Source organism: Dermacentor andersoni, chromosome 7 (genome assembly GCF_023375885.2).
Source record: "Dermacentor andersoni chromosome 7, qqDerAnde1_hic_scaffold, whole genome shotgun sequence".
NCBI classification, from domain to species: Eukaryota; Metazoa; Arthropoda; class Arachnida; order Ixodida; family Ixodidae; genus Dermacentor; species Dermacentor andersoni.
The window spans coordinates 141,387,905-141,404,785 of NC_092820.1; the positions used below are offsets into that span (position 1 = coordinate 141,387,905).

Sequence of the window (16,881 nt, forward strand, 5' to 3'; positions counted from 1 at the left end):
TTCTTGTAAGCTATCATGCCTATGGCTCATCTGTACATCGCATATAGCAAATTTTCTGATGCAATTTACCTTGACAACTTTAGTTAGTTCAATATGCCACTGACATGACAACAGTGCAAAAAAATACAGGAATGAACAAAGACACGATAACGACAGGAACACGCCACTATCGACTCATGAAATTACTCGAGTTGATGCCCCTTTTTATAGATTATTGGAGCGTGTTTATTGCCAAACACAACACAAGAAAAGGAACACAAAAGAGGGGTGGGGTAGACAATTCACTCAAGCAAAAACCACTGCTTCAGGTACAGTTGTCTTCGTTCCAGCAGGGCCATTTCGATATCAATAAGGGCAAGGTACGGCTGGTTGTTGCATCTGCTCTCATTTTTTCCTTTTCTTAGGGTTGCTCCTGTGTTTATGCCACCGAATGCGCACCAAGAAATAGCATGTCAGCTATAAGAAGGAGCAGACTCAAATAAATTTGTAGGTTCATAGCCAGCGCCGTATTCCCATTGTTTTTGACGTCTTTCTCCGTGCCTGTGTTTCGCGTTGTTGTTACAAATATGAACCAGTGCCAAGTAGCCCAGTTTACTTTTGGTGTGGTACAACCCTTGCCCATCGCTGAGATACACTGCAATGCACGAGGCAATTCTGAACCAGCAAAGGGAACAAACGAAGAGAATGTCCAAGCTCAGGCAAATTCCAATTTCCCTGTTGAAATAGGCGTGAAATGCAGAAACACTTTTTGTTAGGCAACCAGTGAACTAACTTGAATTGAATTTGTTGCATTTAGGAGAAAGCTGAATTTTACCGACTGTCAGAGACAGAGTTTTCCTTTAAGGCCTCACAGTTCCTATAAATATTGCTGAAAATCTATAATTAAAAAGAAATTGAAGCACAATGTTTGTAAATCCATAACTCCGCAACAAAAAGTGGGTATCGCAGATTTGTAAATTGCATCAGTCATATAGCTCATGAAGCAGACAAATGTGATGTGTGAATTTACAGCTTATGTGAAATTTCTGCAGTGTTTACAAGAGCTTTTGCAAAAGTCCAGCTCACAAACCGGTGGCACTCCAACGTATAATACATCTATTGCGTCCGCTTTATATGTCTCTAGTATATAGGTGCTATTTACAGAACTGCAATATCATTTTTTATTGCCGAGTGACTGAGATGTGAGCTTGACGCTTCAGTTTTCTTAAATTTTTCAGCTTTCAACAGTGTTTGTAAACAAACAGATGGCTTAAATCAAGAATCAACTCTGTACATCTGGTGTATTCTACCTTTTCTTTATTTTAAGTGCAACAAACAATCAAAATCGACGTAGCGATGCCGATCAAAATGATTTCTCCGTTCCTACGTATTCTGATAGGAGCTCTTGAGGTAAAGCTTCTTCTAAAGGACATAAAGCAGTGCCAAGATGCAACCACGAAGACAGACACAGATACACATGCATGTCTATATTCGTGGTTGTGTCTTAGCATTGCAGTGCAGATGAACTTTGACGTAACCATCACGAATATAGCTAACTAATAGGTATAAGGATGTAGATAGAATATGTTTCGTACCACTACCAGCACGCAAGGAATGTGTATATAGTGACTATTGGATATAACAAATGTATTTGTGTTGGATTCAGCTTTGTTGCAATGTGACGTTTGACTGTTGACTGAATGTCCGTAACAACATGTCCTTAACAACATGCCTCCCAGAGGTGAAAAAAAAGCTGAGTGATGCTGACAGCTCTTCACTGCTTATGATATAAGGCACTGAAAGTCATGCATATCCTTTGGAATAGCCTTCAGCTTCTCTTCGAAAGTCACAACGACACGCACGTGTCTCCAGCACTAGAAACTGTTACATAACACAGTCTAAGCCAAACAATGATCATGCTCTATATCAATAATGATAAGCAATTTGATTCAATTCTCCATGTGCGTGACATTGCTATTTTGGCAATGACAGTGTTCCTGCCTCCCGCCTACGATAGGCACACAAGCATAATGCAAAAAAGAATATGGCATCACGGCAAGCAGCGTGATTACATTTATTGCTGTTTGCTTTTTGGGAAAGTCTGACATTTTCGTAAAGTCCCAGTATCCCAATGTATTACAAGTAACGTTTATGTGAGGCTTAGGCACAGAATGCCGCTCACTTGTTTCCAAACATCACGACTGCGTTCTGCGCAAATGGTATCGATTTCAGGATGAGTTTCGCTATACCATCGCTGCCGTGAAGCATGGTAGTAGTAGCTGGCCCTTAGTTGGCCGAACAGAAACTATGTTAAAAAGCGCAGAGGTGTGGTAATATTCAGAACTTCGAACATTCGATTCGAATTGGCTAGTATTCGATTCAATTCGAAAGACACTTTTACTACTCGAAATATTCGAACACTTAAAAATTGCTGTTGTTGATTCTTTAAGTCAGCTTCGCTGCAGCACAGTCGTTCTATGCGGCAAAGCGATCAAAATGCATTGCGGCGAAGCATCAACCAGCAGAAATTTTCATTGCCACAAGCACAGGTTGAAAGATATTATGCATGAAGACATTTTGGGCCAAGAGAAAGATTCACTTAAGGGGTGGTGTGAGCTCGGCTTGCAAAGAGATACCTGCTGATACTAGACGCTACTGTGTAAAATGAGCAGTTCCTTTTTCGGTGTGTGAAGGAATTGTGACATGCAGAAGGGTGTCACTGCTTTCTGAACTAGTCGAGCAGTTATACTTCTTTCATGACAAGAGTAAGTAACTGCAGTTATGACACTGCCAAGCAAAAGTGTTGTACTAGAAAATTTTGTTGACTACAAAGCATATAATTTTCCTGTACATTATTTTCTGTGCAATAAACTTTTTTTGTGTGTGTGTGTTCTTTTGGTTGATGAGAAAGATGCATTTTTACAAGGCAATTAGTATTCAATTTCAAAACACATTCGATTCGATCCACACCTGGTTTTCAATATTCGATTTTGCTTTGAAATTGAAAAATTGCCATTGGCGAACCTCTAAAGAAGCGTGCTAAATTTGTGCCGAGGAAAAACCTGTCCGCCTCCCGAGATAAAGAGGTATGCAGGCAGGTGAGAATACAAAAATTCTATTACAGGAGTGCGGTTGAACGGATGCATGCACCCCTTAACTTCCCCGAATATATACGGGAAAAGTCCATAATGACATTCCCCTCGACATTCCCCTTAATGTTGCCTTAAATCTAAGTACTCTGGGAAATCACCAAGCACTACTGTCATCATGGTGGCGATAGGGTTACTGTGTTTGTACTTGAGATGTGGTGTAATCGGTCTATTCTCTTTTAAAAAATACCAGAATACCATATATGGGTATGTCTTCACAGTGCCTACCAGCTCTATACATTCAGAAACAACAAGCAGGATAAATTGTATGACATCTGGAGGACAGTGAACCAAGACAATCGTAATCTCACACAAGCATGGTTTCCATCTTAGGTCCCAATAAGGCATGGCTCAGGAAGTAAAACTTTGTAGCATTGAATTCATGAGAAGAAAGAAACACAGTTTCCATAGAAAATTTATGAAGTCTGATGACCCTGTTTCATGGTGTTGCCAGAAGTGATAGCGTACGACACATATGACTAGAGCACAATGGGATGCTTTATATGAACAAAGATCTACAATGTGATGATGTTTTGAGATGTCTTACACATAGTGCAGCGGTACCTTGACAAGGTGCTGGACTGAGGAATGGTTACACTATATGGCAGTTTCTTTACAGAAGTGTGCGCACAAACATTGACTTTCCAGCAACTAGACAATAGAGAGTTTTAGTTTGCATGTTTGCGCCTTCATATTACCATTTTAGCAGAACACTGGTACAAAACGGCCAGAAGAAATTCTAGTTGTGATGACGTATTATGGTGCTCCCCAAATGACGTCCCCGCCAAATGACATCGGCCCTTATTTCATTCTGTGGCTACATTCTTTTACCAGCTGACATGAAGGTTTCTTCGACAGCTCAAACCTTTTTAGTACCAAATATCTTTCGACCAACAAGCATCTACGATGGAAGAATATTTGCATACATTCTGCTTTGAGCACAATGTTACCAGATGCAAACATGCCGCACTGCATGTTTGCAATTTCTTACTAATATCCTGCTAAAACCACAACTGTAAATTTTCGCAGTGCAGTCCACTGTTAAAGAAAATTAATAGCACCATATAAAAATGCCGACTGAAGCAACATCAGAGAACTACACAGGTATGCAGAAAGGTGCCAGCATTGCCAGCCGCAATCCATCTGCTTCAAAGCTGGGCAATACTACCCTTGACGGAAGGATGCGTATCCTTTAACAATGTACTGCGCTGTACATAGTGGATAAAACTCCCTAGTATCGTTCAGCTGCTGACCCTGTAGAGTTTCAAATCCGATTTCACAAAAGACCTTTGCGCAATAAAGCCAATGTCAGAGGCAAGACTCGAGCAATGTCATGAGGTACCGACACTCACCCCAGCCTTCCAAAAGCCGGGTTGGTGACAGGGGCACCGTGCTCCGCAAGTCAAGGCTTTCCAGCCTCTTGCACAGCTTGAGTGCCGTGAGCTTCTTGCGTGCGGCGCTGTTCGACACCGGCATGGCGGGCGTGCTCATACGCCGGTCAGCACGACCGTTGAGAAGTCGGCCTCCCTCGCCTGTCGTGCCCTCCGGCAGCTGGAAGCTGATCTTGCGCTTCCGCTCCACGCCACCAGAGGAAGGGGGCGCCGCTATTCCGTTTCTCGGCTGTGCCGATGTAGACACGGAGGGGTACATGAACCAGGTGGGACTTGTCCTTCCGGGCATCGGCAAGGGCGGCGCTGAGAGCGAGTCCTTGGCCTCTTCCTCTTCTTCATCTTGCTTCCCTCCCTCGTCGTCTGCTCCTCCCTCTTCAAAGTCGTCTGCACTTCCTCGACGGCATGCTCCAGACGCCGTCAAAATGGTGACGGGCTTCGACACTGCATGCCCAACAAAGTCGTCCTCATCGTCATCCTCGTCCTCGTCCTCAACTTCATTGTTCTGGTGGTTGTGCCCATAAGCATCATCGTGCTCGTTTGACTCCGCTGTGGTGTCCGATGTCACACTCTCGTCTTTCTTTTCAACTGCAATGCCAACGGTGCCCGCCATGGCAGGTTTGAACCCATTGACGGGCGTCACAGTGAAGCGAGATGGTACGGAAGCCGGGGCGCTGTAGGAGCGCTCCAGGTTCACCGAGGCGGCGGCGTGATCGGCGCCGGCACTGCGGAGCTGCACGGTGTTCGGATTCTCCGAGACGGCCGGTCCGTTCTCAGCATCTGTCTCAAGGCAGACCCGAGAGACACGGAACCGGCTGGTCCCCGGGCTTGAAGGCGGTGCAGCGTTGCCACCCGTAACGGCGTTGACAGAGAGGCTCGTGCTGAATGGCGGCCGTGCCTGGATTTCGATCAACAAATTTCAGAGGACCGAGACATGCAAAACGTAGTCATGATTAATGCACATAAGTGGAGTTAATAGAACACCCTACATGTATAATACTCGAAAGATATGTTAATGGGGAGAAAACAACATAGTATACTACATATATGTGTATTGCAGAACAGCCAACAGCAAGAAATAGGAGAAAACTGAAAACACAATATGAGAGGACTGGCATCCGTCTTGTTATTAGTTATTCTCTGTCCCCGTATGTTTTGCACCATTGCGCAATATTCAATATTATTTTTACACAAGAAAACAGAAGATCTCGACAAGAACCCAACTACAAAGCGAGGCAGTTCTCATCGCTAAAGCATAATTCAGATGCAACTTTGACGGTCAATATAAATCTCATGACAGCATGACAGTTCAGCAAGTCCCTCTGCATGCAAAATATTGAATGACATCAACCGAGGAACACTGCTCACTGCTTTTGCCCACATGTTGAACTAACCAGCTCAAAACAGGATTCTCCTAGAACAACTGTTATGCTTAATTAGTTGAAATAGTGGTGTATGACAATGGCATATAATCAGCAGCTACAAATGTGCACGAGCCTCAATACAGACAAAGCTTTGCAAATGGGACGCACCAATGTCATATACGCTGGTAGATCTGGCAAATCAGTTCTGCAGAAGCCCATAAGAAGGAAATGTCATGACAGGGAAAACTTGTCATCCACCTGAATGTAGTACAAAGCTACAAAAGAATCAGTTCTGCATGCAGGATTCCACAGAACTCCCTTGTCATATTCAAAGTTCCTGTGCTTCAATTTGTCGATTAATTTGCCCTCGCACTGTGATCTACTAGCCTCCTAGTTAGCCCAGATGTTGCAGCGACCACCCCAGAAAGGCGTTGGTCCTGGGTTCAAATCCCGAACCAGGACAAATCTTACTTCAACTGCAAAAGCTTTCTCTTTGAGAAACCTGTATGGGTTTCCTTTGTTGCTTCATGCTACATTTGGATGGATGACAATTCTTTCTTATCATAACACTTTCTCCACCTTGTGGCATTCCACAGAAGGGATGTGCCATATTCAAAGTCCCTGTGCTTGAAGTTGATTAATTCGCCCTTACACTGCGATCTGCTAGCCTCCTGGTTAGCTCAGATGGTAGAGCGAGTACCTTGGAAAGGCATTGGACCCTAGTTCAAATCCCAGACCAGGATAAATTCTCCCTCATCTGCAAAGCTTTCATTCTGAAAAACCATATGGGTTTCCTTTACAGCTTTGTGCTACATTCGGGTGGATGACAATTGTTATCTGTCATACTGGTAGATATATATGAAACGAGAAAGGTGCATGGATTTTTGTTTGTTTCCTTATCTTTACGCTTTGATCCAGCACGATAGTACAGTCATTCGTAAATATCTCTGTTTAGAGCACTCAAGAGCTGGGCAGAAAAAGAGTACATATTAACACAGTTGCTCCTAGGTTCGTGATACCTGGCTGAATACTGCGTTGCCTGGGTATCCTTGTGGCTTTTGATGGCCACATGCATTGTCTCTCAGGCCAGTCAGCAGCACACAAATACCGGTTTCTTTGCATCACAACCTAATGAATCAGCACTCTAGGCAGAGGTGTGGAAGACCGTACATGCGGGGACAAAATACTGTGAGCCATGGGAGCGCATGGCAAAATGCCAGCCTGCAGTGAAGTGAACGTCAGGCACCTAGAGTTGAGACTGGCCGTTCGTGTCTTATCTAGCTCGCAGGGATGGCAGTTGTCGATCTTGCAGTCCCCACCTATATCAACGCTCGGAAAATTGCTGCAAGGCATGTTCCTGCCGCACCAGGGGCACATATTCAAAACAGTTGTGGAACGATGAACCGATGCTATCGCTTTTTACAACACACACATTTCAGCGGCAATTCAGAAGACATTTTTCATGCACTGCCTCTGGCTCTTTACACATGCCCTGCACTTGTGCATGTAAATATTGGTGGCAAATGCACTTGAACACAGGCTGATGTGTGCAGTTTGCGTTGCAGTTTGCATGCATTTCATAATGGAGCAACAAAAAAGGCAAGCAAAATTTACCAGCACAAGAAAAAAGGGAGGGGATGCACTACTCTCTCTCTCTAAATAAAAAAGGTACCTTCCAACTAAAGCACCAAGTAGATGTTCTTGACTATGTTTGTAAATGGGTTTCTTGAATAGGTGCCAGTAAAGTGGTCAGGTTTACTCCAGTCTCCTTTAGCTGCAATTCAGAAGACTGGTCAGGGCAAGAGCTAATTAAAGCTTGCTCCTAAACCTGGAGTGCCAGAGCCACTAACACACCTGAGTAGCCACAGCATCGGTCGCCATGATGGTGCCGTTCGCGAGGAGTGTGGAGTTGGCGAGGTCCGGCAGGCTAGGCGCATTGGGATCCGAAATACCATTGCAGACGCTGGACACGGAGGCCAGTCGGAGGAGCCTCTTGTTACGGCGGCACTGCTCGCCAATTTCCAGGAGGAGCCTTCGCTGGTCCTGAACGCTGTCCTTGGCGTCCTGCGCAAGCGCATCAACCAAGGCGCACGTGTCACGGGATGCCCACACACCCCAGAGCATTGTTCACCAAGCTGTTGCCAGTCACGAACCCCTTTAAACCCTTTGGCAATCATTGGAAGGGCAACTTTGGCAATTTTTCCATGTCAATGAAATTTGCAGGGTACGTTCTCCTCTGCAGACTTCCACCATGTCCTAAAAAAGAAAAGCAGGTCTGAGTGTTCAGCAAATTATTTAGAAATGAATTTTGTTAATTCCTCCGAACCACCTGCCTTGTCTGCTCCTCAGCTACTGGCTACATTGTGTTATGACGTAAATGGCAGCATATGAAGAGCGTGCTAGGAATGAATGGCCGACAACAGTGTCAAGGAGCGAGCAATCGTGAGCTATTGGTTTGGAGTGAGAAGTTGCTGTCACGAGAAGTTACATTCCGTGTGGACGGGCAAGTGGCGTTGTGTTTTTTGGCTGCGCGAACTTCAGCCCTCACCAGCAGTACACAGAGTTTGAGCTGATGATGATCATGTTCAACTGAGGCTAGGCCTATCACCAGTCACAGACTTTGTGCATCTAAACTACCTTGGAACTTGGGCGACTTACACGAAGATAATTAAGCCATTCAGGTGAGAAAAACTGCTGTTGTAGTGCAGCTTTGACCACATGGATTTGAGAAAGCTCTTCCTCCTTTCATACAGTGCACACACAAAATCAAGATGCAACGACACGGTGCAATATCAGAATTGGTATGTCAAGTACCATTCGCAAAGGCTGCCAGTTATCCTCGCCGGCTTGAATAATTTACATATGACTATACAGATAGGCGTAATATTTTTGTGCTGGCTCACTGTTTAGCTTCCGAGGTTCACTGTTTGCCTCATATCCCAAACAGGCAGCAAGAAGAGGCCCTTTTGATAGAACACCGTAAATGACCACCTCATTCAGCTGCCAATGATGCCAGTACTGGCATCGCCATTTCTGCGGTAAAACAACGCGCTTTCTAAATAAACCATCATACGTGCAAAGTCTTAACCTATGTCTACTTTATGGAACACATGAATTGTGGGCGTGAAAAGAGCACAGAGAATGGTAAGTAAGCAGCATAACGAAGCGTCCTACTGTCTCCCACTCACTTTTTTTGTCCAGTCCCTCATACCAGCGCAACTCGGAGTGATGTGACACTGCTTACATGCACAAAATGTGGGTGTTTTGCTATGTTCTGACATTATTTTATGCCACTGATGTGTGACCTGCTTTACATTTCAAGCGAACAATGGACGGTCGCTGTACTATACCGATGTAAACAAATGCACCGGTCAGTGCTTCGGACCCTCAGTGACATCCTACTGGGGAAATTATGCGTGCTCTATAATTTGACATACAAACGTGGAAAGCAGTGCCCCACAACATCTTACAGGAAATATGCAAAACGCTGCCCTGAGAACAGGTTAAACACCTAAAAGAGCAAGCAGCACGTTCAATAATCAGTGGTTAGGACTATCCTTGGTTGTCACGTTGCAACGTGGTGCATTGCGCTGGGTCCTGGCTCTCATGATGGTGAGTCGAATGCAAATGGCGATTCGTGAGAAGTGAATTCGTCGGAATTGTGGCTGTCGCTGTTTGACAGCTCCGAAGAGCTGGTGCGGCTGACATTGTCACCCAAGGACATTGTGCCAACGGTCCGTCGCAGTCACAAATCAGCCGAGTGTCTGTTCTTCACTGCTTTTGTTCTCCGAGCCGGTGGGAGCCGCATGCCTTGCATGCCTTTCCCACTGGTGTGCCGCTCGTGACAACACGCGAAGATGTTTTCTCGGCTGCTCGGTCAGGTTTCAGTTTCATTTTTGCGCGTTTTTGCTTATTTGGAATCGCTTTCGAATTTGTGAAAAAATTCTGCTATCGCACGTAGGCAGTCTTAAGAATATAAAAATGCCATTACCATGACAGGACAAAAAATCACTGGAGTGGCCTTTAAGGATCCCTTTGCGTGTTTGTTTTCTTTACTAAAGGACCCACTAACTAGTAGCTTCTTTGGAAATCTTGTTATACACTAGAAGTTGTCTAACCGTATCCAGGGAGAATCAAGCCTTTCGATTCACTGCGTAGGGAAGATCTTGACTCTGGCATTATTGATGGCTTCAGGTAGCATACAAGGACTTATTGACCAGTTTGCCTGCTACGAAGTTCCTGTACTACGTGGCGGTGGCGGTTAAAAATATGCTCTACATACACTGCCATAGCCATCAATGGTGCTGGCTAACACTCCCAAGGTCAAGCCTTGTACACATGCGCACACAAATACGCAAGCAAGTGGATGGGAAAGCATCTGTCACAGTAGCTCAATTGGCAGAGCACCACACGCGTAACGCCAAAGATGTGTGTTCGGCTCCCACTGATGGCAAGATGATTTTTCCATCTACTTTAATCTCCCTTTACCTTAATCATCATTTGCACATTTCCATTAAAAACAACAGCTAATTTCCCCAATGCTTTCCTTGGCTTTATTGTCTGTTTGTTTCCCGTGTTTGCGTCCAGAAATTTTTAAAGAGGGTTTCGTAGTGGCTGAGATGGAAACGAATGAAATGTTGCAAGGCCATGGTGCGAAGAGGAAGACTACTCTCCCCAAAGCAGGGGCCTCTCTCCTATTGCCTCAACCAGTGCCCATAAATGACATTCTTTGCTGCTTTCTCTAAACTGGAGCCAAAGATGGTGGTAACGTTTATCATAGATTATGTTCATCATGTACATGATGGTAATGTACATCACTAGTGACCTAAAACGACTATTCGCTATGAAACCTTAATTACTCTCTCTCTTGCAACCCTTGCCTCATGGCATATTTCCAGAGACAGTTTAACACGCTCGGCATTTCACGGGAGTGCCCAAGCTGTGTGTATGCTGCTGCTGGTTATTTGTGGGCTGTATGTGCTAAGCCTATGATACAGAAGCACCTCGCCAGGGATATCACCTCTGCTGCCGGGGAGAGTGAATCCTCTGAGAGGATGGACACACAGGCCTCTGTTAGAATTTTCAGCCGTTTTTGCAGCGTATGCCCAAGCAGTATTCTGCAAACATGATTGTCAATGCATGGATATATGCACCACACTCGTCTGTCTACGATGGCAAAATCTGATGAGGTGACCTATAGGCAAAAACATGCACTGACAATTAGGGTTGATTCATTGCAACAACCGTTCACAGCTGTTAAATTATCCTTGTGTTCTGGAATTACTGAAGAGTGGTGCTCCTGTCAGAAACCACGACAATGAAGTCATGTTCAGCTTATGATGGCAGATGTCGAAAGTTTGATTTAGCACTAACGGTGCTTGACCTTTTCAATTTGATTAGGATATTCACATTGGGTGCCCACCATATTAACGTTAAGAGCACATCTTCCAGAAATAGGTGTGAATACGATGTGACATAGGAGATTATTCACATCGCCAAACGCGGAGGTGGCCATTACGTGGTATCACAATTAAACAACTCGAGAGTGTGCCAGTCAGTCGGGTGCAGTTGTTGAAGGCCACGCAGTGATTGTATTGCCGAAAGATGCCAAATTGGCCATTCCAATGGTTAATTCCCATAAAAACACAACCCACTCTACCCTCTTGTCTCGTCAAGTGCTGAATGGACTTGGCTTTCAGCAGCACAGTCATAGTGTACGTGTATGCACGTGTTAGTGGTGTCTTTGTTACTGCGAGACAGTCTTATTAATTTATGGCTTGTGAAATCTGTGAAAATGAGAAATACATTTCCTGCACCTGGGCACGCAGCCTGCATTTAAAATGTGGTATCTGTACTAGTGCATGTAACCAGCATAATGGCTGCAGTGCTTTCACGGCTGCAAGCTAAAACAAGGGCTGATATTCGACTTTTTCGGGTAAACCTCATCCCATGAACTTTTGCCCCGCCTGTTCATCTCCGTGCACATGGTACGAACTGTCTCATTGTGACCGCTACATTGCTGATCAATTCAAATATGTGAACAATAAATGCTCGCCATTAGGTGCGCATGTGCGTGTTATACTTTCTCGATTACTTACGTCAGTACTGTGCATCTGACAACCAAACGGTGCAGAAAAGCCAGCAATGAAAGCTGCCAACATTTCAAATATCACCAAAATAAATCAAACCGGGCCAAATTCGGCTGTGCTCACGTTTTCGGACTTGACTTGGTCCAGGTCTAGCCGCGTGACACTCCTGCTCAGCTTCAGTGACTGAGCGAGCGCCATGAGGCCGCCAACTCCGATGTTGTTTTCCCGCAGGTCCAGCCTCACGATGATCTGGCTGTCGGCAATGAACTCTGCCAGAGCAATGGCACCTGAGACACAACCGCCGGCGAGGGTTCGTAAGAACTTTCGTCGGCTCAGTCGGAACACCCAGTACGGAACAGAACGCAGCTCACTTCGATGCACTAGGTGCGCACCCTATTTGCTTTTTCTCGGTGCCTCATGAAACCTACACCCCTTGTAGAGGCCCTTACAGTCTTCAGTGAGTTGTAAAGAATTGTAATCCTTCACCCCTAACTGCACCACCTCACAGCACATCGAGGCGGTCGCAAATTTGCAACAAAGGTTAGAGAGAGAGAGAGAAAGGTATTTTATTTACAGGAAAGGCAGAGAGGTCGGCCTGGGCTGGCGTGCTCTAGCCTGCTGCTCTGTACTGAGGAAGAGCCGAAGGGAGCGAAAGTATAGTGCTGAATGACGATTAATTAGGAGAAGGGAAGGAGTGGATGCGTAAAAACATTACACAGTTGCCATACTAAAGGTGCTCGTCTAGTCCCGTGGCATACTGCTAAGAACTTTAGCAACGCCCTTGTTGTTGCTTTGCAGCAAAGATGGAAGTATCGCTTAAGAAGTTAAGGAAGTTAAGCAATACTGACAGCCAGTCAAGGAAGTTAAGAAGTTAAGCCAAGTAAGTTAAGATACTGACAGCCAGTCGCTGTCAACAGGAAGGTCAGCTACAACTACCACACAAGTTAACACAAAGTGAACAGATAGTGCTGTACCATTTGTAACTTAGCATTGTGTTGAATAACTCCTGCGCTTTCTCATTTGAAAGGCCGACAGCCCAATGTGCGATGCATGTAGCTGTGATGAGACACTCACACACCCTATCTATGTGTGCCTGCACTGTATAGTACCGAGAGATAAGCAATGCGTAAAGTGCCAGACATACTGGACAGTCGTCCACTATCAGAACAAAATGCTCCAAGCCAGTGCTCCAAAAGGAAATTCACGCAGGAGGCTTTGTTTGCGGTGCTCAGGTTCCTGAGGTCCATTGGCCTAACATGATATACCTTAGGAACGCTGCTTGCTGGGACCATGCACTGTATATGCCTTGTGCTTCTCTCTCTTCTCCTTAAACCCTCTTTCTCGTTTTGTCCCTGTACTCCTTTACACCCGTGAAGAGTAGCCCACCAGGACTACCTCTGGTTAACCTCCTTGTCTTTCCGTACAACCTTTCTCTCTCTCTCTCTCTCTCTATTTGGGAAGATATTACATTGCAGGTACTGTCTGCTGTCAGACTCAAGAGGGCAGAGTAACGACAGTGGCTTGACGACATTACAGCATACAGGAGCGCACCACCTATGTACTAGCTCTTCACGTGACTGCATAGGACTGGGTGAGTTTCGCACAAGGTTGCACAAGATCCCACATGATCGCACAAGATGGCATGGGAAAGCAGCCATCCGCAGTATATGCTTCTGCATCGCCCATGCTTGGGCTCTGCCACAAACAACTCCTAAATTTTGTGCTCAGCGACATCAAACATCAAACTGCGAAACACCAAGCTTGTCTGTGTACGTGACCTTCTTCACGCACGCGAATCGACCGTAGCATCGTGGATATATTGTTACGGTTAGAAAACGCCCGCATTAACAGCCCAGGAAGGCTGCACTCTGGCACTTTTGTAAACGTGTTTACTACTGCACGCTTACATGAGCACAGATTGCAGCTGTTTTTATTTGTAACCTGCAGAACTACACGTTTTTTTTCTTGCTGGAATGCTCGTATACTCAACGCTGCCAGTTCTGCTGCAATTAGTAAGCAAACTAATTATGCGAACATGTGAACTTTTCTGAATGGTCCTGGGGTCTGCATGGGGGGTGTCTGCAATGAAAACAATGCGCAATGAAGTTCTGTTAAAGTACTAACTTGGCATGTCCCAAAACATAAAGAAAAGCCTTCACGTGTATCACTGCGTTCTTGCACAATGGTGGTCTGGCCAAAGCACTAACTTGGCACAAGCCCAAAACGACAAGAGAACAAACCTTCACAGGTGATCTTTGTGTTCTGCAGGCCCAGGTTGCAGAGTGACTTGTTCCGCATGAGTGCCTCACGCAGAACAAGCAAGCCGTCGTCCCCGATGGCGTTGTGACCCAAATTGAGAGTAATCAGGGACTTTGTGGCAACCTGCGCGAAGGGGCGGTACGCCTGGCTCTGAAAACTGTAGCGTTATATTTCAGGCCTTCTGCACATGTGATAAAAAGAAACAGCCAATAAGAATGCCATGGATGTGCTGGCTGCATTAATCACTATTGAAATTAAGCACGGAGGAGGCATAGCATCAAACAGATGTTTTAGAGGTAGAGCATTCTTCAAGGCGTAACTTTGTACACCCTTAAGGCCAAAGAAAAAGAAAGGACGCCGAAAAATATGGCGTCTTTAACAACTACTAGACGTCTTGACTTCCGTACAACAGCCAGACAAACGCTAACTGCTCAAAATGATGAGCTTAAATACGTTTTAGTACCTGACCTAGCCAGCTTGCTAGTGCTGGTGTATTACAAAGATGCCTAGTACCCGAACCAGGCACATTAAGTTCGCCGTTTCAAGCAGTTAGTGTTTGTGAACAAGGCTGCTGTACAGAAGCCGAAACGTCTAGTGCTTAACAACATTTCTTCAGTCTGCATCCTTTATTTTTCTTTGACATGAATTTGCTACCCGAACAGACAAGATGTTCTTAAACCATCGATTACGCTCCTAAGGGTGTAAGCTTTAAAGTGGGCTTTGAGGGACGCAATAGTGGAGGGCTCTTGATTAATCCTGACCACCTGGAGTTCTTGAACATGGACCTAAAGAAATGTACACAAGTGTTTTTGCATTCCATCCCGTATCGGAACACAGCCATCGTGGCCAAGAGTCGCACCCATGATCTTGAACTCAGCAGGAAAACACCGGTGTAGTTGTTTGGGCAAGTTGAAAATAAGCAGTGTAGTGGTACATGTTCCTCTGCTTCTCATTTTGTCCTCACATATCGTGCATTGCCTACACCGAGACGAGCAGAGTACAATGGCCACTCCGCTACTACAATGGGTCACGTACAAGATTAATAATTTAACCAATCACCAATCAATCAGTAATCAATCACTTTAGGGAACTTCCTTTCTTTCAATGCTGCATACCTGTAACTTAACCATTGCTACTGAGCTTCAAAAAAAAAAAAAAAAAAAAACATTTAGGCAACCTGCATGCGGGCACCAGGAGCAAAGAACTAGGGGCGGTTATGCGACCTAACTACTTAGTTTTGTGGTGTGGCCTGCAAATGAACATAAGGACAAGTTGAAAGGTACTGCTGTTGCTATAAGAAGTGAGGGGGTCCACTTAATATGCGACTGCTTACCAGGGCCCTGGAGATGTGCCTCATGCCCGCTGGTGAGATGCCGTTGCTCCAGAGCACCAGAGTCTTGAGCCCCTTGTCGGCGCTGTAGGGCTGCTGCGCTATCCCGTCCGAGAGATGCGACACACCAATGTCCTGCGACAGCGCAGTACAGTCAAATCTCTATGTAATGGACATGGATATAATAACGAATTATGAAGCAAAATGAAATGAATCTAAATAGTGTCTTGCCAACATGATTGTGCAATGAACACATGCTTTTAACGAAAGTGAGATACTATAACGAAGTACATAAATCTAAAATATGTTCTGCCAATATGAGCATGCAGCAAACATACCATTATAACAAATATCTGTAATGTAAAAAAGGTATTTTTGTGTTCTTGTGTGCTACACCACAACAAGGTTCAACTGCCCATACTCCAGGGAAGTGGTCAAAACTACACAAGTTATTAAGAATCAGTAAAATTGGGGCCAGTAAATATAGTCACTGTAGTACCATTAGCGCCAAGCAAAACTACAAGAGGACAGACTGGGGCTCCATTGCCTGTCCTCTTTAATGTTCTTCCTTGGCACTTGACACTGTAATCAAAATACACACACATATGCATTGTCTTTCAGCTTTAATTTAGTCTATAATTCACCGCATGAAAGCTTCCCAGCATGCCACTATGTGACACTTATTTCATATATGACATAGTTGTATTAGCACAGTGTTTAATTTGCTGCCAATTATTAACTAAAGACATTTGCCAGGAAGCAGTCTGTAGAGACTGTAGTTGTCAAATACATGGCCAGTAAACATTGAAGGGACAAAAGCTTCGGCTCAGGGGAATAAAACAACAGGAACGGAAAAAAGATTGTGCAGAAATTATCTACGATGACTGTCAATGTAAGTGAATAGCTGAATGCTTCAAGAAAGCTATTTGCTTTACTAAAGGAATGATGTGCTTGACAACATATATCTGTAGCAGTGAGGATGTTCAGGTAGCATTTGTTGTTTCGTTGCAATATTTCAAAGAGAACAGAGCCATTAGGCAGCACATCTTTAGCGGTAGTATAGGTGGACAGCCCATGCGTCTGCTATGACATTTGGAGTTCGGCAGTGAATGCACCCTGCAATCTTAGTGTGCCCACACTTTGCATCGGTGCCTTTGTTTGAACCTCCAACCAACAACCTCCGACAAGCAGCCTCCGATCACCAACCACAGACCACTAAAATGGGCAAAAGAACCAAAGAAAGCTATTCTGCTTTTAAAAAAAAGAAAGTTGTGTACCATATTGGTACCCATACAAATGACTTGTTGACATTGAAGGCGAAAC

General features: G+C 44.8%; 1 protein-coding gene across 1 annotated transcript in view; it reads right to left on the reverse strand.

Moving 5' to 3' along the window:
• LOC126533726 (uncharacterized) overlaps positions 1-16,881 on the reverse strand; it is a 342,383-nt gene that overhangs the window by 9,604 nt on the left and 315,898 nt on the right. The window contains exons 8-12 of the mRNA XM_050180916.2: positions 15,562-15,693; positions 14,210-14,351; positions 12,093-12,256; positions 7,735-7,944; positions 4,481-5,414 (exon numbers count right to left, since the gene is read on the reverse strand). Of these exons, the coding sequence (XP_050036873.1) occupies positions 4,481-5,414; positions 7,735-7,944; positions 12,093-12,256; positions 14,210-14,351; positions 15,562-15,693 (1,582 nt within the window). The remainder of the gene's footprint in view (positions 1-4,480; positions 5,415-7,734; positions 7,945-12,092; positions 12,257-14,209; positions 14,352-15,561; positions 15,694-16,881) is intronic.